The sequence below is a fragment of the Saccopteryx leptura genome, chromosome 5 (genome assembly GCF_036850995.1).
Source record: "Saccopteryx leptura isolate mSacLep1 chromosome 5, mSacLep1_pri_phased_curated, whole genome shotgun sequence".
NCBI classification, from domain to species: domain Eukaryota; kingdom Metazoa; phylum Chordata; class Mammalia; order Chiroptera; family Emballonuridae; genus Saccopteryx; species Saccopteryx leptura.
In genome coordinates this window covers 71,829,400-71,855,337 of record NC_089507.1, presented here as the reverse complement: position 1 = coordinate 71,855,337, position 25,938 = coordinate 71,829,400, and the positions used below count along the sequence as shown (strand labels likewise).

Here is a 25,938-nt window from a genome sequence, read left to right as displayed (position 1 = left end):
TTTCTGGGAAATGTGGCAAGATTTAAAGCCAAATCCAGAGGGAACTAGAGACTTATGAATAGATGTTAAAATGAAAAGTGTCTCTTCAGTGTGTCTTGTGCTTGTGTTTGTTTGAGTCATGTAGTTATAAAAGTTCCCATGTAACTGTTTCACTTTAAATGTACTACTAAAATACACAGAGTTACAGGCTATTAATGAATTCCACTAAAATTTTAATGGTTTAAAAGGAGGAAATATTTTCTCATTTTCCTGGAATTCCAACCATTAAAGTAAACACTGGTTGATATTTTCAACCTAAATAGCACCATGGTATGCGTATATACCGAAGCAGTCACCCACATACATCTGGGTGTGCTTTAAGTCACGATATGACCTCAGAGCATAAAACATAGTATCTTCAAAAAATATTAGCTACTATTATTACCTAGTGTATAGTTTTACTTTATAGTCAAGACACTTTCGATTTAATGATTGTTCTATGCACAAATATATTTTTGTAATTCTGAAAGATTGCTCTATATAATTAAGTAATTTGAGTTCTGTGCATTTCCTCTTTATTTAGATTTCTAGGCTGCTGTGAGACTCCCGTCGATAACACAGGCAATAGGAAATGGACCAAATATCATGGGATTTAGGAGATTCTTTGGAAAGGAAATAATGCTATGGGTAGAGGGCACTGTCACTACCTTGGCTAATAGAGCCACAAGAATCAGGATTTTTCTAGAATGTGTGCTCTCAGGAGAGCTGACTACCTTTTTATATGTCCTAGAGAAAAAGGTTTAAATTTTTTTTTTTCTGAAAAATGAAACTTACCAGCCAATGCAATTTTGATATAGCAGATAATAATTTTTAATCTCTACAAACCACCCAATGAACTTATTTTTAAAATTCAAATGTTTGCTGGTTTACCCCCAAAGATTCTTATTAAGCAGTTAAGGGAGAAAGCCTTGGAAGGTGCATTATAATAGTATGTCAGGTGATGCCCGTTCATACTGATCTTTATGCCTTATAATTAGCTGTTGAGGAGCGTACCAAAAGTCTAAATTCAGGATGAATTCTGAAGAACTGACACATTAACCATATCCAAATTCATAAGAGCTTTAATAGGGGACACTTATGTACATAGGTGCATCAGCTGCTCCACAGGGCTGGATAAAATTCACACCCCTGGCCGGTTGGCTCAGTGGTAGAGCGTTGGCCTGGTGTGCAGGAGTCCCGGGTTCGATTCCCGGACAGGGCACACAGGAGAAGCACCCATCTGCTTCTCCACCCCTCCCCCTCTCCTTCCTCTCTGTCTTTCTCTTCCCCTCCCACAGCCAAAGCTCCATTAGAGCAAAGTTGGCCTGGGCACTGAGGATGGCTCTGTGACCTCTGCCTCAGGTGCTAGAATGGCTCTGGTTGCAACAGAGCAGCGCCCCAGGTGGGCAGAGCATCGCCCCCTGGTGGGCATGCCAGGTGGATCCCGGTCAGGTGCAAGTGGGAGTCTGGCTGACTGCCTCCCGGTTTCCAACTTCAGAAAAATACAAAAAAAAAAAAATCACACCCCTCCCACAATGGGTCCCTTTTATAGGGGGATTAATAACAAAACAATATGATGGTTAGTGGTCATGTAGACCACCAGAAAGAACAATGCATTTCTCAGTAAGAGATAACATCAGGCAGTTGTTACACACAATACAGTGTGTCCATAAAGTCATGGTGCACTTTTGACCAGTCACAGGAAAGCAACAAAAGATGATAGAAATGTGAAATCTGCACCAAATAAAAGGAAAACTCTCCTAGTTTCATACCTATTCGGTGCAGTTCAATGTGGGCTCACGCACAGATTTTTTAGGGTTCCTTAGTTAGCTATCCCGTATAGCTTCTACAGCAGGGGTCCCCAAACTTTTTACACAGGGGGCCAGTTCACTGTCCCTCAGACTGTTGGAGAGCCAGACTATAAAAAAAATTATGAACAAATCCCTATGCACACTGCACATATCTTATTTTAAAGTAAAAAAACAAAACAGGAACAAATATAATATTTAAAATAAAGAACAAGTAAATTTAAATCAACAAACTGACCAGCATTTCAATGGGAACTATGCTCCTCTCACTGACCACCAGTGAAAAAGGTGCCCCTTCCGGAAGTGCAGCAGGGGCTGGAAAAATGGCCTCACGGGGCCGCATGTGGCCCACGGGCCATAGTTTGGGGACCCCTGCTCTACAGACTCGTCACTGACTGATGGCCTACCAGAACAGGGTTTCTCCACCAAACTGCTGGTTTCCTTCAACTGCTTATCCCACCGAGTAATGTTATTTCTATGTGGTGGCACTTCATTATAAACGCGCCGATATTCACATTGCACTTTGGTCACAGATTCGAATTTAGCAAGCCACAGAACACACTGAACTTTCCTCTGTACTGTCCACATCTCGACTGGCATGGCTGTGGGCTGCTCTGCTGTATACACGGTGTTACGTCATCATCTGCACATGTGCACATGCTGCCACATCATCCTACAGAAACTGGGAGGGTTTTCCTTTTATTTGGTGGACATTTCACATTTCTATCGTCTTTTGTTGCTTTCCTGTGACCGGTCAAACGTGCACCATGACTTCACGGACACACTGTACATTCATTAACCTCCCTCCTGGGACATGATGTTTGTCTTTGGGCAGCAGGATCCAGGTTTCCAACAGTGAACCCAGCGTGAGGCTGCAGAGTCACAGAGAGCACAGCACTGGGAGCACAGCACTTCCCAGAAGCCTCTGCTGCAGGAGCCATATTGCATCTCTGTAGTGAGTTCCCCTACATTGGCTATACAGAAAAGGCAGATAAACAAAACTGAAAATGTGGTATAAAAACTTTATATCAAACATTCTTACCTGTTATTTAATAAATTGTGATATCTTTATGAGACAATAGTATCTCTTTTTTGCTTGGTTCTGAATCCTTGTTTCTGCTATAAATCACTTGAGGGATTTCAATTTAAAAACAGTTCTATTAGTTAATTTTTAGTAACTTTTGATTTTCTGTTTTCTCCACTGGTGTCTTGTATACAGTTATTCTTTTTTTTTTTTTCTCCATGTTTACTTGGCATTATGCTAGGTACCAGGCAAAGAACTGTAGAAGATAAAGAGGCATATGTTGCTCAAGCCAGTGACCTTGGGGTTTTGAACCTTGGATCTCAGTGTCCTAGGTCAATGCTCTATCCACTTGCCACCACTGGTCAGGGCTTGACTTTTTAAGAGCCTCTCAAATCCCTTCTCTTCTAGTGGGCATGTGAGCTGGCCTTAGGAAATGGTAATTACAGAAATTTGTGCAGAGACTAAAGCAGTTCTTACTACTCAGTTTGCTTACTTTTGTTTAAACACAGCACAATGTAATAAAACATCCTCCAAAGTCTAAGAGTGGCTATAGCCAGGAACCTGGTTCTCCCATCAGCATACTAACCCAGGGAGATTTGTACCGTTCTCAGGCTAATCAATTATCTTTTTGCTTCTTGTCTCACTGACCTTTTACACCTTTGAGTGTGATAACATTGTAAATATAACTTCAGCATTTTTATTGCAAGCATTTGATTCATATTTTTACTAGCTCAATTGAAATCAAATAAGTACATTACAGGTTATAAAATATGCGTAAAATGCTTAATGACGTCCTTTTAAAAAATGTGCAGAAACAAGATTAAGGCACATTCCAAGAACCTATTTGAGTATATTTGTATATCAGAAAATTTAGCTAAGAAGCAACCTTATTCTTCATACTTTTTTTCTCTTTTGTCAATGAAGAACTAAAACTATTTAAAGATCCAGAACAGCCACCAATATCCAGGATTCCTCTCTCTTTTTTTTATTAAGTGAGAGGTGGGGATACAGAGACAGAGTCCCTTCTGCATGCGCCCCAACTGGGATCCACCAGCAAGCCTTCTATCGGGCGGTGTACTGCACCACTAGACCCGCTGCTCCATTGCTCAGCAACTGAGCTATTTTAGCTCCTGAGGAGAGGCCATGGAGCCATCCATGCTCAGCGCCTGGGGCTAACTTGCTCGATCCATTTGAGCCAAGAGCTGTGGGAAGGAAGAGGGAGAAAGGAAGAGAAGCAGATGGTAGCTTCGCCTATGTGCCCTGACTGGGAATTGAACCAGGGACATCCACATGCCAGGCCGATGCTCTACTGTTGAGCCAACCAGGTCACCAGTGATTCTCTCTTAATTAATGTGGTGATCTATGTAGAGGAAAGGGACAATTGCAAGAGTCCTTTAATAATTATCTATCCAAGGGCTTCAGATAATTATAGCAGGAAGATTTTTCAAGATACAAAACGCTCTGCAAAACTTGACTTCTCATTTTGATTTGGGCACATTAATTTAAAAACCTTTTCTTTCATACTGATTGTTGGGCGGATAAAATGTATTATGCTCACTTTGTTAAAGATGCCGTCGCCCAGGTGATATTAATGTGCGTTGGAGGCAGGCAGGATCATTGTAGCCTGGGGCTTGGTTTTGGGATTAAGCCTTTCCCACCCTTTTTGCTGTAGGGCGGTACAATCCAATCATGCCTCAGAGAAGTGACTTTGTATTAGAGACTTCCCTATTTTGTATATTGGATTAAAGGTTGTGAAGCTACACTATAAAATAGGGGTAGAACGGGAACTTGCCGCTTGGTTCCTGAGGTTAGCATGAGAGAGCAGAGAGAATAGAGCCAGCAGCGGGAGGAAGCCACGTGGAGAAGGCCAGGAAAAGCAGCCAAGATGGCGGAGTGCTGAGTGAGATGCCAGTTTGTGTAGAGTTTGTATCTGGGATAAGGAAGGAAATGGGGAACTGAGGAGAATAAGGTTGGTGAGCTAGAAACCTTTGATTCTAGGAAACTCGGATAAGTCAGTGGCTTTGTGAGCACTGATTGTGACTGGGTTTTGGAGCCCAGTGTGTATTTTTACTTGCCCGCCGGGTGCAAGGTAGGATTAAAGGTTATGGCCCACCAGTTTTTGGCTCCGCTGTTTCTTTACCGACTGTCCGAATCAAATGCGAACCTGCATGGGCCAGAAGGCTGCTGTGATGGTGGCCCTGGCCCTGATTACTGGCTTTACACTGATGTTTATGCTTCACAAAGGCTAATGTCAGACAGATCCCTAGAAATAAAAACATGACTGAATCACAATTGGAGGATTTCAAATATACTAAACCAGGCTTTTAAAATCCCATTATGAGAATAAGAGGATTAAATGGAAAAAATGTCAAGAAATTTTAGGGTAGAAATAGAGAAATGGGAAGTGGAATAATAAAACATATTCAAAATAAGAAGTATTAACTCATGACAAAGAAAAAAAATATCAGGCAATGATATATTGCATTTGTAAAAATAACCATTAATTAGTGGTCTTGCTGTGGGAAATACTGAAGAAAACCCTGAACCATCATATTTTATAAATGTTAAAACCACTCATTAGCAAAACTTTCCTTTGGTTTAATTTCATAATTGATAGTATGAATCACATTCAGTTTCCTCCCATAGCAAAAAAAAAATAGAAAGCTTAAGTCTTTGGGTGAGTTTCTGAAATTTATATATTCAGTCAGTCAGAAACTGCATAATGTTTTTGGTTTGGTTTTGTTGAACGCCAGCTTTCCCTCAGGATCTTTCTAAGTCTTTAAAAGCTTTCTCTTTTACTTGACTAATGACAGACTGTTTTCTGAAAGCGATAAACTCTATCTCCTTGATGTGCCTCAAGATAAGAGTATATAAACCATCCTTAGTCTTCAGAGGTTGAGCTCTAAATTGTCCTTTGTGTTATCAGGCAAGGACACTGGTTTGTAGTAAGTGGCCACAGTGTTATAACCATAGCCAGAAGCAACACTATATTTTTTTTACCACCTTACATTTTTTTTAGCAATGACTGACATAAACCAGGTCATACGTAGACAAATGCATAGATATTATATTTTCAACTCCCTGGTTTGTTTTTTTCTGAGTTATTTTCCTATTTTGGCAGCCTTTTCTCTCAGGTGCCTTGCTCTCCATGGTGGTGTGTATTCACATGAACCACGGCAGTTGTCTTACCTGCCAGAAATAGCTGTGACATTTAATAGAGGACCAGAGGAAAGAGAGAGCTTACCACGCAAGGCTGCATAGCTACCAGTGAAACTGGGTCATCAGAGAGAGATTTAGGGTTAATGGATGTGCAGTTCATCTTGAAATAGTGGATGGAAATTATTTCTGTTCTGTGTATGAATAAAACTAATAATCTCTGTCAATCTCATTCATTAATTTATTAACTCATTCAATACATACTGTGTGAGTGCATGAAGAAAATAAAACTAAAGGTCTTTTTCATGTAGACGCTCACTGAATATTTGTTTTATAACACCCGTGTGTGACTTGTGGAAGTATGTGTTTTGAAAGTCTCAATTTATAGGTATGCACATGAATATAGGTTATCTAACAAATAAAATAACTCATCAGTAGATTGAAAATGGTTTTAAGTTTCATCACTAGTGATACTCTATTATAGCATGCTGGACTTTTCCTCAATTAACACATTTATATTTTTCTTCTGATGGAAACCTTTATTTAGCTGATCATGGTGGTTTTCACACTGCTCCAAGGACTCTATGAATTCCTTTGACCTGCCTAAGTCTTCTATCTCAGGGAGAAAGGGAATAATAAGCAGGAACCACTTTTATCGGTTTACACAGAGATCTCTTTTTACTTTCTTATGGAGCAGTAGTTATTTATTACTTCACAATACTTATGATGATGATGATACACAGGTTTTTAACGGTTGGATTGTCAAATCTGAGCAGGAACTGTTATGCTGTAATAACAATCCTGGGCAAACTCCAGCCTGTTATTTTCTGGGCATAACTCATGTGAACACCAACACAATTATATCATGTAGCTTTTGCTTCGCTTTGTTTTGCTTTGTTTGGAACATTCAGTGGCTTTCAAATATTCCATATGCCTAGGAGTGTTCAACAGTCGGACATTTTTCCCTGGGTTAAATTGGCGGAGTCCGCTAGGAAAGTAAATTGTGTGCACTAGCTCTTCTGCTCTAGTGGACTTTCTAATAAAACCATCTTTGTGCTGCCTGTGCCTCGGTTTCCACAGAGGTGGGATACATGGGTACTCCACACTGAATTATGGTTTAAAATGTGAAAAATGGGATAGGAAAACCACAGCTCAGGAAAGGAGAATGCCAGCGCTGGAAAAGTTCGAGCTAGAGGAGATTGAGTCATTCCCTGGACTTGAAATTCCAAAGGAGATTGTGCCTAATGCATTTGAAAGTGAGATAAGTAGAAATTTGATCTTTGACATTAAAAACAATGTGATATAAATCTGTTTAATTACTCTAAATGGATATGTTTGTTTTGCACTCTCCCTTCTAGACAAACTTTTACTGCTTTGTTTACCTTCATTTTAGATACCTCTGACTTAGGAATGTGCTTGAATAGGAGGTGGGTTTTCTCTACAAATACGGTATTGTGTGAATATATATGCTTTAGAGTTGGTGTTTAATGTAACACAGCAGGGCCACCTAAATTCCTTGTTTACAGATTAGCATGAGGCCTGGAAGGTCACCTTGAGGAAAAGCAGTCGAGCAGCTGAGGTGTTTGTCTTTAATCTGCTGAACACTATCGCATTGTTGCTGTAAAACAGTTTGCAGTGAACTCAGTCCATGTGAAAGATTCAAATCTTAACGCTGAGTCTTTTGTCTGTTAAAGAAAAATCAGGATCCTAGGCTGGTTGGTTCAATTAAAAAGCAATGGTACCCAGATTCCACATGGCATTCATTGCATCTCAGCTATTGTTTAATTTCCTTCTAACTGATATTTTATCTGGTTTTCAGAGTCCATCATAAAACTTTTCTACTTTCCATTAGGCCACAGCCCCACCAGAGTAATTAAAAACATCTTTATCATAAGACTGTTATTATTTTGAACCCAGTTTGACTACTAATCATCTTGGTGACTGTAGGCAAGCAAATATGTCATCTCTGACAATCATGTTTCTCATCAGTATAATGGGATGATAAACTACCTACAGGATTACTCAGTAAATGAATGTTTTCTCTTCTGCCTTTCCCACTCCTAAAACCTTCATCTTTATAATCTCATTACTTATTTTACTGAGAGTAGGGTCATTGCAGGCTCCTTTCTGTGTCCTTGTCTCTGTCCAGATAGATGTGTGTGCGTGCTGGCATGCCTCGCCTCTCCAGGAGTGAACATCTCCTGAGTTCCTGACTTCATCCCTTGCCCCCTCATTGGAGATCTTGCTCACTGAGATAGAGCCAACCCTTCTCTGCCTTCTCTCATGACACTGCTTGTACTGATCTCATGAACAGGTCTCTCCATATCTTTAAAAAGCAAAACAAACAAAAACAAAAAGCCTACTCATCACAGATTCTGTCACCTTCAAGTTAATTGTTCCAACAACATTCTCTCCTCACAACTTCTCAAAACTTTGTCACTATCACAGCTTTCAATGGTCTTGCCTTTATTCCCTTGTCCCTGAAATCTGACTTCTTCATCTTTTTCTGGAGCATTTGACAAATTTAAATATTAAACATATATGTATCCCCCATATATAACATACTTAATACTGAATGGGCACATGTGTGGCTCTCTGTAATGCTGGTGGCCAAGGCCAGGCAGGTCCACATTAAATTCAGGCAGACAGTAAAAAACTGTGGAGCCAGAAAGCGTTAGGGCCATTTTCTTTAAGTCTCACAACAGTGGACAAGCACACAGGCGGGGAAAACCTCTTCTTACGCAAATGAACAGCAAAAATGGCTGTTCACAGTGGTGAGCAGGCAATCTACTATCCACAATCCCCCATCTCTCTCAACACAAACACCCATAGCCTTATATAGGCTGTACACATGTAGCACTGCCACACACTCACATACCAATCAGGCAAAGTGCTTGCAGCCGGTAACCCTGCGAGCAAGCCTAACACAGCTGCCGCACATTCCACCCCTTTAGGGTTGCTCGCTTCACAATCTACATGACATCAAACAGAGAGTACAGCAAAAGTCACACAATAATTACAAAGGTGTCCTTCACAATGTCTCCCTGAGCACTCTGCCCAGGAAGTTAACTAAAGGCCCTTCTCTAGCCCCCGACCCCATGGTAGGTGGGAGGGCCTGTATATTCTAGGGCAGTGACCATAAAAACCTTAAAGTGTCCTTGGTGTACCTCTCCAATCGGACAAAAGCAGCTTCCTGGTGCAAGAGGGCATTCACCGGAGCTCCCCCCCATCAGGGTCTCTCATACTGTCCAGAAGTGGCATGTCCACTCAACAAGGGAGCTGGTACCCTCCTCTGGTTGCAGTCCAAGAGTCAGTCCATGATGGACAACCCAGCTGTCTGTGCCAATCACCAAGGTAAAGGTCCATTACAGGCAACTAGGCTCACACAGGGCCTCCGGCCTCCCCACTCATCTCTGCCATCATGGCAGCTCTAAGACACTGCCACAAGGAGGAGCATGTGGCAACAGTGGCCAGTCTCTCCACCTCTGCTCCAGAGAGCATGATGCCATCCATCCATATATCTTACAATTGCAGCAAGCCTACCGGGGGCTCAGTAGGTACTCTTTGCTGCTGGGTTTTTCCCTTCTGGATGACTGCTGGCCAAGCTGAGTGTACGGATGGCAGCTTCAGCCCAAGCGTCCTCATCCTCAGAAGAGGAGATGGAAATGCCTATTCCTGCCGACTCAGAGCCACTCTGCCGGCACAGCTCCATCTTCAGCTCCTGCAGATGCTGGCTCTCGGCCTGCTGAAGCTGAACCTGCAGTTGTTCCTCCAACAACTGCCGCTGCCAATGTTCAACTTCCAGGGCAAACTGCAACTCACGAACCTGTTCAGCTTCCTTCTCCAGCACTCACTCCAGATCAAGCCGTTGCTGCACTGGATTTGCAGCTCACCTTGGAGCGCTCTACCTCAGGCCACATCTCTCACAGAGCTCTCTGTTTCCTCTCGCAGGGCTGTAAAAAATACCCAGCCTACAGCCCCGAAAAGGACAGCCAGCGCAACCATATACTGGAGAACAGCAACCAGTCCTCTACCCCTCCCCACTACCATGTTGGCGGCTCCATACCCATCTGCTCCGAATCCTGTCCACTACGCCAGATGCAATGCCGGTGGCCAAGGCCGTGCTGGTTCACATTGGATTAGGGCAGACTGTAAAGAGACTGCAGAGCCAGAAAGTGTTGAGTCATTCCGTTTAATAAAAGTCTCACAACGGCGAACAAGCACACAGGCAGGGGAAAACCTCTTCTTAGGCAAACAAACAGTAAAATGGCCCCTCTCAGTGGTGAGCAGGCAATCCACAATCTCTCGTCACTCTGGAGCACAAGCATCCATAGCCTTATATAGGCTATGGCCATGTGGCGCTGCTACGCACCCACGCACCAATCAGGCAAAGTGCTTACAGCCCGTACCCGCAAGCAAGGCTAACAGCTGCCCCATGCTCTCTTCTCATTTTCTTTTTTAAGTCCTTGAAACTGCCTGTAGTATACCTGTCATCAATAAAAGGCCTTTTTCATTTAGGTTCTGAAAGATTATCACCTCCTGTTTTTTATCTTCCATCCTTTAGTAGTTTGCTTTTGCTTTTTTCTATTTTACCTGCCTTGCATTCTAACTTAAAATGTTGTTCATATGATGCCATGTTGTTTTCCTTCCTTTGCCTTTTTTCTCTTAATTTTGTGAACTTTAATGATTTCCTCAAATACCTTTATGGAGCAAATATTCAAAACATATCTATAGTTCTGAAGTCTCACCTCTCCTCTCCTATTTCAACTTGTTTTATGGGGGTACTTCAGACCCAACATAAAAAAATGACTTTGGCCCTAAAATCTACTTTGTCCTATTTTTCTCTATTGCTAATGATAATCATGTCTATCTTCCTAATCAGCTGAAACTCAAAACCTAATTATTCTTACCCCACATCCTGTATTATATGTCCACCTTCAAGCAGTGTTGGGAGACCATGGTTCTCACATTTTTGCACATTTTGCAAGCAAGGCACTAATTGCCTTTTGTTTGGAACTGTATTTCAAGGGTTTTTGTGTAGTGAACAGCCTTGGAAGACAAATGATTTCTTCCTCTAAAATAAAGGGCAGTGGTGCTTCCAGCCTTGGTGAGAGATTGTGTCTCTAGAGCAAAGGAAAGCCGTGTTTACTACCTATTGCCAAAGATCCGGGTTTCCTGAGCCCTGGTTTCTATTTCTGTGAGGCAGCTCACTGGCTGTAGGCGTCGCCTGAGCTTCCATGGGGATTGCGGTTTGGGACTTGGGGAATCAGTTCAAGAACATGATGATATTCTGGCTACTGCTATTATTAGGAGTAATAAAGTCATTTGTCTTGGACCCAGGACCCTTGTGTCTTTAGTCTGCGTCCATGAAACTGGCAGGCTCACATTTTAGTTTGAAAGTAGTATAAAATCTCAGACTTATCATAGTTCTTAAACAGCAGTGCTTATATTCTATCCATTCTTCTTCTACAGTGTCTTACAACATCAATCTCTTTGCTCCATTTCCACTCCCATTCCTATAGCCACCTCATCACCTCTGTCTGGGTTATGGCTGGGGATGATTGCCTACATGGTCCATTCATCTTTGCTTCCCTTCCTTTCAAACTTTTCTGCACATCATTGCCAGAACACTCTTCCTAAAATAAAATTTGTATTATAAAACTTTTTCATGTGATAATACAGAACAGTTCTTACATGTTTGAACTCCACAGTGAATAGCTATCTGGGTACTCACCTCTCCCCACAGCCTGTGTTCTGGCTGGATAAAGTCACTTCCCCGCTACTATGTTTTTGTCCATAATGTGTCCTTTCCCTGGAGTTCCCAGTCATCATGAAAACATTCAGACCCAGTTCTAATGATGTCTCCTCCTGCCAGAAGTCATCACACCTCTTCTGAAATTTTACGTTTACCTTCCTTATGCCCTGTATCACATTTACTACCTTGGGTTATACCAGCTTTTGTGTACCTCTCTTATTTACCCAATTAGAGGTCGCTTAGGGTGAAAGACTCTGCCTTGTAAAGCATTGTATATTTTACAATTCCTGGTAGGATGCACTGTATGTAGTATGTGAATTCGATTTATACTGATAATCTCTTTTTTGATTAGTTGAATAGGTTGCTATCAGCAATAAGATTGCATATTTGGTAGCAACATAAAAAAATATATGGAAGCTCTATCTGAATGAGACTGTAGAGAAACAACATTTTTCATAGTTCTTTATTATAATTTTGGACATTTATTAATAAAAATATCAGAAAACAATCATTACTAGGTCAATATCACAAAATAATCATTATTAGGTCAATTCTTTGTGCAGTACAAGGTTAATTCTATAGTCGCCTTCCAATATCTTATAGTCTCTTAACCACAAATATATTGCATGTTTTTGGAAGCAAGTCACAGTGCTACCAGTTATGGTGACATGCTGTAATAAATACTGATGTTACACTATTGGTATTTGTCATTTCTAAGATCTTAGTACTCTGTCTTTTCCCCAATGTTGTGTTCCCTATGTAAAGATTATAATTGATATAGCAGTCTAGAGTTTCACAAGTATGGTGCTGCTGCTTTTGAGAGGTTGACTCCCAGAGTCTACAAAGTAAGTCGTAGCTTTTAGTATATCTCATGTTTTGCTTCAATTATGAGAGGTTAGTTACTTCAAGGATAAGGATGCTTCTTTACCAGCATTACAAATATCAAAAAAGGTACATTCATCCTCAAGTACTGGTGTTGTGAATATTTCTCACCCTTGGTATGGTCTAAATATAATATAAGACCAGTTCTGCTTGTAAGTCTCCAGTTTAAAACAATTAGACACTGTATTTTTAGCATTTGCAGTTGATAGCTCCACGGCACTTGCTTCTTTGTCACTAGGATATACTCAGGACTTAGTAAGGTCCATCTATTATTTAGTACTAAGAGCTCTCAGCTGTATTCCTAGACAGCTGAGAGGGAGGGAACAAAGTGGAGGACCTGTGCACCAGTTTGAGAAAAGTAAGATACTAAGGTTCGTTGGAGAGTGAATTGTAGCTAATCGATGAAATAAGGTAGATTCTTAGTTGTTGTTTTTTGTTTTGTTTTTTTTGGTTCCAATCTTTTTCAAGGAAAGCTTTAGAAAAATAAAATCCGCAATAAGATGAAAATATAACCCTGGGTAATATGCATGATATACATTTATTGGGATACTTAGGTAACAAAAGTAAAATGCTAAAGCACTCTAGCACCTAGTGCATGCTCAGTAAATATTTGGTATTATAACTGTATACTGGTAATTTTATGCTATTTTATGTATGATATATCATCTTATTTAATACAACAACAATCTAAGAAAGGTTTTATTATTACAATTTTTCAATTCAGACATCTAATTTGCTCAAAATCTCCTAGAAATCATCTGCCACTAAGTCTGTTGGCCACCAAATCCCATGCTTTTAAAAGGGTATTTTCATAGTGTATACAACTGTGAACTATGTGACTGGGAACTATGATACGAAGTATTTACAGTGATTTTGTAACCATAGTTTCAGTTCTTCACCAATGACAGAAATAGGAATCATCCTCAATATATAGTTTTCCAACACACACACACACACACACACACACACACACACACACACACACCCTACCATAGGCATGCATGCCCCCACTCACCCCACTTCCGTTTTGCAACCATGAAGACAGTTGCAGCATCTTAAATACAAAGCATTCTGTGTGTTCTTTGTTTTTCTTAGTCTAATACAGATATCAGGAGTTACCATTCAATAAAAACCAAGGGAGATATAAATGAGTCAAATTAAAGAAGGAAGAATGGATAAAAAAATAAATACAGAGCTCCATATTGATTTACTAAGAGTTAAATAATGTAATCCAGAAACAATAGATGATTTAAAAGTAATTAAATGAACACAAACATTTAGTGCTTAATTAAAGAAACAGACAAAATTAGACAAAGCAAATGGTATTCATTTGTTGTGATGAGGATATAATCTTTTATTCCCTTTCACATTCTCTAGAGAAAGACAAGGTAAATAAATAAACATCATGACTAAGTATAACACCTGCCCTGTGGACTTAATGGAACACTATGTTTCATTGTGACAATTAAAATGAACTTGGTGTGGGCTTGAAAGAGATTGCTGTATCCAATGTGAAGATAAGGTCTGTGACCCAGGCAAAAGCTTGATTGGTTCATTAAAAGGAATAAAAAACTCAAGTGATGCTATTTCAAACCATTCGAAAAATCATAGTTTCTGTGCCACATATTTAGGGAGAATAATGGACAATTTGTTTCTTACTATTTCATCATCTCTGTTCTGGTTGAACACACTCTAATGAAAAAGGTATAAACCAGAGAAATGCTATGTATCAAATTTATAATAAGCTGTTTTTCCCTGTAACAAAAAGTTAAACAGGTTAGCATTTGCAGATTTAATAGTCATGTGGTAAAAAATACAGTCTGTCTGGTTTATGCCCTTGTAAATATGTCACTTATATATGTGTTTACATGAATGTATATATGTATATATACATATGTATGTACATATGCATATATCTTTTAACTTATTTTTTTCCTGAAAAAAAATAAATAAATTACTTCATAGTAGAGACAGCTAGATATTTAATTATAAAATACATTGTGTCTTGAGATTAATTTTTTTGAAACTTAATTTTACCTTGTGTAAGTAGTTCAAATTAATGTTTTTAGTAAGTAAGAAGGTTTTTTTCCCCCAGAGACTTGACTAATATTATTGCATAATAGCTAAGAGTGCTGGCTGGTTACGTCCATTCATTCAATGATAAACTAGAGATAATAGAAGAAACTTCTTCATAGGGTTGCTTTTATTTTAAAGATCAAATAATGCATGTGAAACTCTTGGGACAATACCCAATACAGAGTAAGCACTAAAACATCTTCACTCTTATTGTTATTTTATGTCAGAGTAAGATGAAAAATTAAGCCTTTTAATAATATTTCATTTGAATGACCTTCAAAGGTTATACCCAGCCCATTATCTTTCTTGATAATCTTGTAAATTGATTTCCTTTTGTCTCAGATCTGTTGAGACATAAATGGATAGAGGTTTTCAGAAGAAACTTTTTTTAAGTAAACCAAAGAAAGTAACAACCACAACTTGTGTGAAAAAGGTTAAAGATGAAAGAATTTATTGGGTAGGATAATTGCAAGAACTATTGAAATCGACTGCTGTGGTCTGTGGGGCATCATTTCTTTCTTGCCTCCTGTCTCATGGATGTTAAGCAAAGATATTCCAACTTGAAGGCTGAGATCCACTTGAAGAGTTTTCTTTCCATATCTTGAAAGCCCGTCGCACTGCCTGGCGTCTCTCCCCACTAGTCAGAGACTTCTGGAACCTCGCGTTATCACATGCACCTAACTGACCTGTGCTTCTGCTCTAGCTTTCTCATAGTCTTTCCTACTCTTTACTCTCTGAGATGAAGATGCATATTTATCTTGCTCTTTAAGATTCTTCTCTTGGGTTTCATAGCCACTGATCTTGAAGCTATTATCTTCACCCTCTGCTTCACAGGCCTGTAAGTCCTATTCACCCTTTGGTGTATAAGTAGTTTGTTTTGCCTGAAGTATTTTCTCTCAGTCAGATATTAAGACCAATTTTCCAACTATTTTTGAAAGCAAACACCTGGACCCTGACTTACTAAGATCTTGACAGCAGATTTCCTCTTTCCAGGAGCCTGTTAGCATTCCCTAAGTCCCCTAAATTAAAGAAGCAGGCTCCTTACTTTTTATTTATTTAATTTTGTCAAAGCCTACATTCCTACTGATTCTCGTTTTAAGACTTGTCTCCATTTATCAGTGCATTTGCAAAGATGAAATGACTGGCTGCTTCTGAACTCAGAGTAGATCTTTCTCAGGCTGACCTACTTTCACTTAGAAGTCTTATTTAATCACTACCCAAGGGACTGATCTTTAAGAATCCTATTTACGTAAACTTAAAATACCAGTAATAAGCATATATATAGTCTTTTTATTAAAGGAGGAGAGGCATTCATCTTTATTTTTTTGTTAAAATTTTTATTGAATTTATTGGGGTTACATTGGTTAATAAAAGTATACAGGTTTTAGGTGTTCAATTCGAAAATAGTTTATTCCCAAAGTTCCTGTTGTGTGTTAGCATTTGCACATAGGTCTATATCCAAGTGAGGAGGGGAAAGTTGGCAATGCTTCTATGCTGGGAACTCTCATTAGGTGAGTCATCTAATTGCATGGCACTGTCATAAATATTGCAGTCACTGAGCTGGTTACATTTACCAAGGAGAAGAAAGATATAAAATAGAATACTACTTCTTTGCTCTATGATAAAAATTTCTTCTAAATAAATGATTTCTCACTGACTCCTAACTTATAGACCAATTATTTTGTGATTTATGTTTAAATGCAGTGGTGGGATTCAGCCAGTTTGCACTGGTTCGGCAGAATCGATACCTAATTTTCTGTTGAGTTCAGCAAACCGGTTGTTAAAATGGCGCTTGTAATTAGGGTTCTCTCTAAGGTGGGTGCCTGGGCACTGGCTCAATGTGGAAATCACAAATTTACATTTCATACTCTTTTTTTTATTATTAGCTGAGAGGAAGGGAGGCAGAGACAGATGTCCGCATGCAACTCTTTGCCCCTTGTCTACATAATTGCCTCAAAAGAAACAGATTAGCCCAATGGATTTCAAACACAGGCCCCTACCCATTAATTCTGCCATATTTGATTCATTCCTAAAGGTATAGAGCATATTTGTCACTTTAATTCTGCCCTAGACCCAATGTATAACTGTATTTTACCCAACAATAAAAATTGAATTTTAATTAAATCATACAAAACTGGAAAAAAAGGAAGGAGTTCAACATGATGATTATTCTTTGGGTGTTGGTCATGCCAGAATGTGCCAATTCTCATGGTTTCTCATGTCATAGCATTTAATTACTAGAATGCGTTTGAACACTATTTATTTTTTGTTAACAGCAAATGTGGTCATTATATTACTATTTTAATATATATTTATGTCTATATATAACATTAAGACTTAAAATATAGTGGTATTTCTGAACTACCTATGTTGTTTTGGTTTTAAAGATTAAGTACTCGTTTCAAGTTTTAAAATACATTTAATATCTCTTCTTTATAAAATTAGTTCTTTTTTTAAAAAAAAATTGAAATTCATCTGATTTTGAATCAGATGCCCTTTGCTCTCCACTACCCCCAAACTAAAACTATCTAACTTTTCTTTTAAACAAGATTCTTGCCTGACCTGTGGTGGCGCAGTAGATAAAGCGTTGACCTGGAAATGCTGAGGTCACCAGTTCAAAAACCCTGGGCTTGCCTGGTCAAGGCACATATGGGAGTTGATGCTTCCAGTTCCTCCCCCCTTCTGTCTCTCCTCTCTCTCTCTCTCTCTCTCTCTCTCTCTCTCTTTCTCTCTCCCTCTCCTCTCTAAAATGAATAAATAAATAAAAATTAAAAAAAAGTTCTCATACCTATCTATTTTACTTGGTTAGTTATTCAATAAAATAAATGGTATTGCTCTTAGTAAAAATATACTATCTACACCCCATCATATACTCTCCAGCTAAAAGAAGTTTTGCACATATTTTAAAAGTCTATGCTATTTTTACTTGAATAGGAATTCTGCACTTGATTTCATATCAGAAATGCTGGATTCTGTAAGATGAGTGCTAAGTGGAACCTGTATTCCACTCTTGGTTTCTTTTAGTTTTATTTATTTTTAGGATTACTGTTTCTTTCTGTCCCCATGGTTGAACTCTTATTTAGGGTTAATTATCATTGTTCTACAATGCAGAAAAATAGTTCATGCAAAATATCTTTCAGTGTAAAAGCAGTAGAGAAAAGAGTGCTTCTACTGCTTTGAATGTTTAAGGTAGTGACCGAAGCCCTGTTATTATACATATAACCAGGTATTGTATCTCAAAGTCTTTAGAAAACTCTGACCATTAGCCAACAGTCTTTTACAGACTTCAAAAATTGTTTTTGATCTATTCATACTAACAGCAAATACATTGCTATATTTTGTACCAAATGATGCCACAGAGTTTAGAAACATATAATGATACTGGGCAGTGATTTCCAAGGAACATATCACACACATTCACAGGACCCCAGGATGCATTTTTAACAAGGATTGCAGATGATTGTAGATTTTTGAGAAGAAGATGGTTTGCAGAAGCAATTTTTATTGTGAGTTACATTAAATATATAAAGACATACAATGTAAGTCAAGCAATTAAACAAAAATGATTTTGTTATACAAAGTATTAATCTATATTTGTTACATGATAAATTGGGGCATATCAAATTTTTAAGAGTTTATTTGAGCAAAAATCAATTTGAATTGGGCCATATCCAATCTAACAGACAGAAACAATCTCCAAGTAGCTACACAAAATGAGAGACTTTTATAAGCAGAAAGGAGTGGAAACAAGGAAGGTATACTTTGGCTAAAAAGCGTGTTGGTTATTAAAAGGTTACTTTCCTTTAGGGGATAGCAGGGATCTATTAGGCATATATATTACTTCACTAATGCAGATAAGGTGATTTTCGATTGTTGGGTTTTCTTCTGGGAATGCTGAAATTAATTCTCTCTGGTGACATGGGGCTCAGCATAAGTACTTTTGTTTTAGGCATGGTACCTTGATTTTTGTTCTTGTTTTTGTTTAAACAATTTCCTCCCTTTGATCAGAGTCTCAGACTATATCAAAGATTTGAGGCATTAACACAACTCCCAGTTACTATTTTGGAGTTCTGTTAGTTTTTGCTAAATCTGTGTCGTGTTCACAGGTCACAACTTCAGGTCTACATGCTTCAAACTGGTCATTCTCTTTGCGCCTCATGTCCTATTCTTAGTGAGAGCATTTGCTTCATGGTTAGCAGCTGCAAACATGCATTTGAAGCCTTTGAGAAAATACAATGCACCACACAGACTACTGTGATTATTATAAGCAGGATCATTCTCAATGCCTAGAGTGCACTTTGGAGTCATGGTCCCCAAGACCCAAACTAATCAGAATCAGAGAAGTCAGAGAAAGACTCCAGTGAAGGAGTCACTTTCTTAAGTCAATGGGCTTGTTCTGTGTGTGACTCTATGGAGCTGAGTCTCAGCTTTTCCAGGAGTGTTACTCTAAAGGCAGCCGGTGGTGTTGACCACAAAAAGGACACCTCTTTCACCTAAAAGATAATCAGGGGCTATCCTATTATCAAGAACAACTTCCTCAGAGACTAGTAGGGTGTTTTTTGGGTAGCTACTGCTTTAGCAGCAGATTCCCCAGTATTTTCTAGAGGTAGGCAACGGTGCTGATTGCCACCCCACTGTCTTTACTTCTAGCCAGTGAAGTCATAAATGAATTTTGAATCATGAATGCCTCCTGGTAATTAATTCCCTTTTGAGTCTGTGGCGTGGGACTAGAAAGGTGACAGCCATGAAGGCCAGTAACATATAAGGGTCTGTAGATCACACAGGTGGTTTTATTCTATCTTTGTCTTTGTGTCACTTTGTATAGACCCTGGAAGCAAAGTTTCCCTGGTTTGAGGCTGTTAACCAGAGGCATAAAAATGTACCTCTAGGGTTAGAAGATCTGATACCATACAGTGGAGGTTACTTACATTACAGGAATCATAATATTTGTGAATAGACTTCTTTGATGCATTTTGTCAATCAAGTTATAAGAATATTGTTTACCAGGAATAGAATCTTAACTGGGTCTTAAAGGTATATAGATCAAGTATAATCAAGTACACAATAGAATGTCTTTTTTTCTCAATTACAGAAATCTATAGATAATTCAATCAAAACATTTTTGAATGCCAAAACTCTCAGGATTGTGGTTAAGAACATAATCTTTGTAGTCACCTCTGCCAATTTGACACTGAGAAAATCAGTAAACCCCTCTAAGACCAAGCTTCCCTGGGAAGATGTACCCAAGGTTGTCTGCTTCATACATCTGTAAGCTGTCTCCACTTCACGTAATATAAAACAGTTATTTAAAGATCTTTACAATTGTTAATGATAATTTATTAGTAAAAATTAATGTACTTTTATTTTAATGAAATCAACAGTCCTGTTTTCCAGAGTCAGATTTATGTAAGCAACATATATTTTGTCCCTTTAGTGAGTAAACATTTGTGAAAGTATGTGCCTATTCTTGTGAAACATTTATAGTTATTGAACAACTTGAAATTTATCTTAGATTGTTCATTCGTCTTATTTCTTTTTTCTTCTCTTTCACTTATTTATGTATCTTTATTCTTGTAGTTTACTTTCTGTCTTTCACTTATTTGATCTCTTTTAATAATGTATTAGCATTTTCTCTATGACTTCTCAAACCCTGGCCCCACAATTAAGCCAGTTTTACAAGTCATTTAAACTTTTGATTTGTAAGATAATTCCTGAAAAACATAAATTGGTTACACATATGAGTGCAGTTTTATGCCCTGTATTTACTACAAAATAAGTTTTAAATTTTTAAAGTATTAGGTAAATAAAGGCTTAAAAATGCCCAGATATTTAAAAAATAAAAGCAGTTATGTATTTGAAACCTGACTGCATCAATATTTAAAATTAACGTGGACAGGTTTCACTTGCTCCTAATACATGATTAATCTAGCCAGTGAATTCACAAGCAACACTCAACATTACTTGGATGAACTTTGAAGGATGTACACAGACACACCAAAACACACATACACATATACCCAGTAACATTGACCAGTTCTAGCTGTATGAGTACCTCATTTGTCATAGTCAAACATATAGTCTGCCATATTTACTTGTCCGGTCTATATAAAATATTCTAGCAGGTTAGAGAAATAAATCTCTACTTCTTAGTTTAAAAGTGCATGGAACCAGGAAAAATTTACCTTTTTTTTCATTCTTGACTAACACTAAAAAATACTAATATGATGAATTAATGAGTTTATTGGCTCCTTCCAGTTAAAAGAGTTAAATTGCTGGCCCAATTTATTATTAAGGCTGTTTGATGTGTAGAGAAAACTTAAGTTCCTCACCCAGCATCACAGAATATCTGGAATAGAGAGAAGCTAGGATTTGAACACGTTTTGCAATGCTGCAGCCCTTGTGTCAAACTACTATGCAACAGAGACTATATGCTTGACTTGTACTAGGAACTGAAACACTTTGAAAACAATATCTTTACTCCACATTTAGAAATGAGGTATTTGGGGATGGTTTATATATATTTAATTTTATTTCTATTTAACTTGACCTTTTGTTTATAAAAAAAAAAAAGGGTTGTGCAGGAGAGGATGACCTCTACACTTCTCTGCCCAGTTAACGTAGGCATCAGCTTTAATTTAACCTTTCTCATGGTCAGCCATTCCCTCATTCGTCTTTCTGTCAGTTCCATGGTGAAGACCTGAGATATTATTTACATCAGACATATTTTTAAACATAAGCTACATTGGTTGAGGGGGTCACTTGATCTTATCTAGTAAGACTCACATTGTTTCTCTGCTCTTTCAACTTTCAAAGAACTTTATCTTCTTATAACTACTTTGCTGGAATAAATGCAAAGACACAAACGGTTTTTTAGTGAAGAATGTTAATAAAACCACGACTATTTCAGGTTGAGTTTTATAATATCCTATTTCTAATGTGAGAGACCTGGAAACTTGTCTGACCATGTATTTCATTTTCTTCCTCTAAATATATATAGTTTAAATCTTGAATTTTAGAAAAACTTCTTTGTCATAATTTAAAAATATATTACTAAATATGTATGCCTTCATAAGTGATTATACCTTAAAAACTTATTTAAAAAATAAAAACATACACAACTATCCAACAAAACACTTTAAGTATTTTGGGTTTTTTTTTCTTTCAGTTGTTTTACCTTGGCATCTGAATTCTACACAGTTTGTGTCGACTATATATCCAATACCTTACATCCTGCCAAAAATTGTATACATTCTCATTGTATAGTTTAGAATGCCAGCAATAATTTTAAAGAGTGCTATTTTTATGTTATCCTTTCCAGTATTGTGTTTATATATAAGATGTTTTTAAAATGTTTGTGACGTTAAGAACTGAAAAGTGGCACCTCGTCATATTCTTTTTGTGCTTCCGTTTAAATGTTAGAGTGAAGAAGGAGCTCCACAGGAAGGGATTCTGGAAGATATGCCAGGGGATCCTGACAATGAGACTTATGAAATGCCTTCTGAGGTAAATGTCATATACATAAAATTTCAAATTTAAAGTTTAGGAGTTTTTTAGGTAAGCGGTATTTATAATAAGTAGCGCCAAAATCTGTCACTGTCAGATTTCCCTTATGTTTCTCCTTTGTGAGAATGACTTGCTCTGTAGATGACCAAGTTGGCCAAATCCAGGACATGTTTTATGTGGACAATTTGCAAGCTAAAAATTGTTTTCACATTTGTGATGGGTTGTTATGTAAAAGCAGCAGCAGCAACGTTGAAACCATATGTGGCTCACATCCTAAAATAACTACTAACTGGCACTTTAAAGAAAAAGTTTGCCAACTTGCATTAGAGAATTATTTTATTAAAAAACATATTCTAAAATCCAAAGTGGAAAATTAGATCAACTAAGTGCCAAAAGAAAATAGTAATTATTTTGCATACATTTCCAGTGGGATGTTTACACAGAAAAAAAAGTTACTCAAAAAAGTATATAGTATAAAGATGATAAATAATGATTTGCAACAACTGATGTAATTCAGTATAGCAATTTGAACAACATAATTTGATTAAATTGAGTTTGAAAATACTGTATACAGAGAGTGTTACAGAATTAAGCACCCGAAACTTGTAAACTTACATTAACCAGTGTCATCCCAGTAAATGTAATGATAAAGAAAGTGTATCACAAAGGTAATTAGAAAATACTTTTAGATTAATGAAACTGACTCTAAAGAAAACAGAAAAACTGAAAATATGTGTAATAAAGTATAGAGACTGAATTATTATTAAAAACCTACCCACAAAGAAAATGCCAGCCCTGGCCATTTGGCTCAGTGAATAGAGCCTGGAGTGCAGAAATTCAAGGTTTCATCCCTGGTCAGGGAACACATGAGCAGCGACTGCATGCTTCTATTCCTTTCCCTTTCCCCCTCTTACAGCCAATGGGTAAGCAGTCGGCCTCAGTGGTGAGGATAGCTCAGTTGGTCCAAGCATCAGCCCTAGAAGGGGGTTTCCAGGTGGATCCAGTCATGGCGCATGTGGTAGCATATCTTCCCTCCTTTCACTTAAGGATAAGAAAAGAGAAAAAGAAAAAATATCTCAGGAGGACCACATGACTTCACTGGTTAATTCTCTAAAAATTTAAAGAATATTACAGCCCAGGCCAGTTGGCTAAATGGTAGAGGTTCAGCCTAGCATGTGATGTCCTGGGTTCAATTCCCAGTCAGGGCACACAGGAGAGGTGCCCATCTGCTTCTCCACCCCTATCCCTCTTGTTTCTTTCTCTCTCTCTTCCCCTCCCACAGCCATGGTTTGATTGGAGCGAGTTGGCCCCTGGTGCTGAGAATGGCTCCATGGCCTCTGCCTCAGGCACTAGGAAGAGCTTGGTTGCTGAGCAACAAAGCAATACGCCAGATAGGCAGAACATCACCCCTAGTGGGCTTGTTGGGTGGATCCCAGTCTGAGTGCATGCGAGAATCTGTCTCTGCCTCTGCTCCTCTCACTGAACAATAATAATAATAATAATAATAAAGAATAATTACAGTAACACCAATTAATTATACTTAATACTATTTAAATCATCTGCCAAAAAAGAAAAAAAAGAGAGAAAAGGGAGCACAACCCAATTAATTCTGTGAGAATAATATTACCCTAATAATGAAACCAGGTATCATTTTAAAAAATGTATTATTGCCTCATAAAAAATAGAGTTAAAGTGTGTGGTAGTTAGATTATACATTATTATTCTTCATTGCATCATATTTAGACCAATGGAAGAAGTTTTATAAAAGAGGAGGTAGTGATCTGGCTGGGAGGGGGTGGGAGGTATGATAGGACAAAAAGAAGAGAGGACATTCCAGCAATAAAGGAATATCAGAAGTGAAGGCATGCACATCTGAGAATGCGTAAAGATATGTCTGAAGAACAGTGAAGAATTAAATGAGTCAAACTTAGGGAACAAAATAGTGACACAATCCAGCTGCAGTGAGGGTCAAAGACAAACTGTAGAGTACTAAAACAACCTTTTTATTTAAATTTGTACTTTATTCAGAAAGTAACTTGAGTTATTGAAGATATTTTTATTGATTTGGAACAGGATCCTCATATTATTAGTCAGTCTTTAGATATGACCTCTTTAGTTAGGCCATTAATTTTTTTATTGTGGATATTATCCTAATATACTGTATGGCAGGGCTGAGTTGGGGGGGGCATTCTTTGGCATAGAAGTAGTAATTGAAGCCATTAATGAAGATAAAGTTTCAAATGGATATTTGAAATTTGAAATAAAGAAGAGAAAACTTAACTTGCCTTTCAAAGCCTTTGTTTTCTTCTAAGAATCAGAGCATCTTAGCCTTGAAAGAAGCATGATAGGCCACTTGAGCTGATGTTCACATTTTACAGTTCAGGAAACTGAGAGCCAGATAGGCTAACTAATTTGTCCTGTAGGATGAGGTGTTACGATTATTAAATGGCACATGTACAAATAGAATTCAGATTCCCTGATCACCAGCAAAATCTATGTTTAATAAGAAGACAAAACTGTCAAGTTATTATATATTGTGGGTAGCAGAATAGTTCTAGAACAATTATGAGTGTGATCTTTGTTCAAAGTGGTAAGCTATAGCCTGTCTCATTCACCCTAAATCCTTGATTACCGAGCACTTATACTAACACTGCGTGTCATTTTTCTGATTTTCCTAATGTTAGGAAGGGTATCAAGACTACGAACCCGAAGCCTAAGAAACATCTTTGCTCCCAGTTTCTTGAGATCTGCTGACAGAGGTTCCATCCTGTACAAGTGCTCAGTTCCAACATGCCCAGTCATTTCCCTAAAATTTTTACCGTGTATTTTGAAGTCTTCCATCAGCAGTGATTGAAGTATCTGTACCTGCCCCCACTTAGCATTTCGGTGCTTCCCTCTCAATGAAGTGAAATATGGTAGCAGGTCCTTGTGTGCTGTGTGGATATTGTGGCTTCAAATATAAAATGTTATAACAAAGTAAAAACACCTAAGTGACTACCACTTATTTCTAAATCTTCACTATTTTTTTTTCGTTGCTCTTGTTGAGAAGTTGTGACTATCATATAATATTTTTAAGTGTCTTTTAATGATTCTAAGAATAATGATGTATTGTGAAATCTGTTAATATATACAATACTTAAAAACGTGTGAGCATGAAACTATGCACCTATACATATTAACTATGAAATTTTAGTGTTTTGTGATGTGTTTTATTAATTTGTGTTTGTATATAAATGGTGAAAATTAAAATAAAATGTTATCTCATTACCTAAATCTTATTTTTTATTTCATGTCACTTTAATAAAGTTATGCTTATAAACAACATGAAATGAAAGCTGACACAATTAACTTAAATGTAAAGTTGTAGAAAGCCATTTGAAAGAGAAAAGATTTTAGAGGAGTTAAAGAGATGATATGGAACACTAACACTTTACTCTGGAAATTATCTGAAGCAACACTGCCCGAAGTATGTTCTGATGTGCACTGGTGCCGTAAGAGGCTAGACTGAAAATGCAGGTCCCCTAAGGATGAGTGTAAAGCAGGATTTTTATTACATGCCCTTTAGATATTCATAAGACACATTAAAGGCTCTGCACCTAACATTGTGTAACCTAGAATTTCCTTTTTTAAAAATATAAAGCTCTCCAGAAACTAGCTTAAGAAATGGTAATTCTCCAGATTTAAAATCATCTCATAGACCCTTCTAAATTCTGCTA

The 25,938-nt window shown here is 37.8% G+C and overlaps 1 protein-coding gene across 5 annotated transcripts in view; it reads left to right on the top strand.

Moving 5' to 3' along the window:
• SNCA (synuclein alpha) overlaps positions 1-25,489 on the top strand; it is a 141,096-nt gene extending 115,607 nt beyond the window's left edge. For all 5 annotated transcript variants that reach the window (XM_066384724.1, XM_066384720.1, XM_066384723.1 and 2 more), the window contains exons 5-6: positions 22,139-22,222; positions 24,907-25,489. In XM_066384724.1, coding sequence (XP_066240821.1) covers positions 22,139-22,222; positions 24,907-24,939 — 117 coding nt within the window. In that variant the 3' untranslated portion in view covers positions 24,940-25,489. The remainder of the gene's footprint in view (positions 1-22,138; positions 22,223-24,906) is intronic.
• The last annotated feature ends 449 nt before the right edge of the window (positions 25,490-25,938 follow it).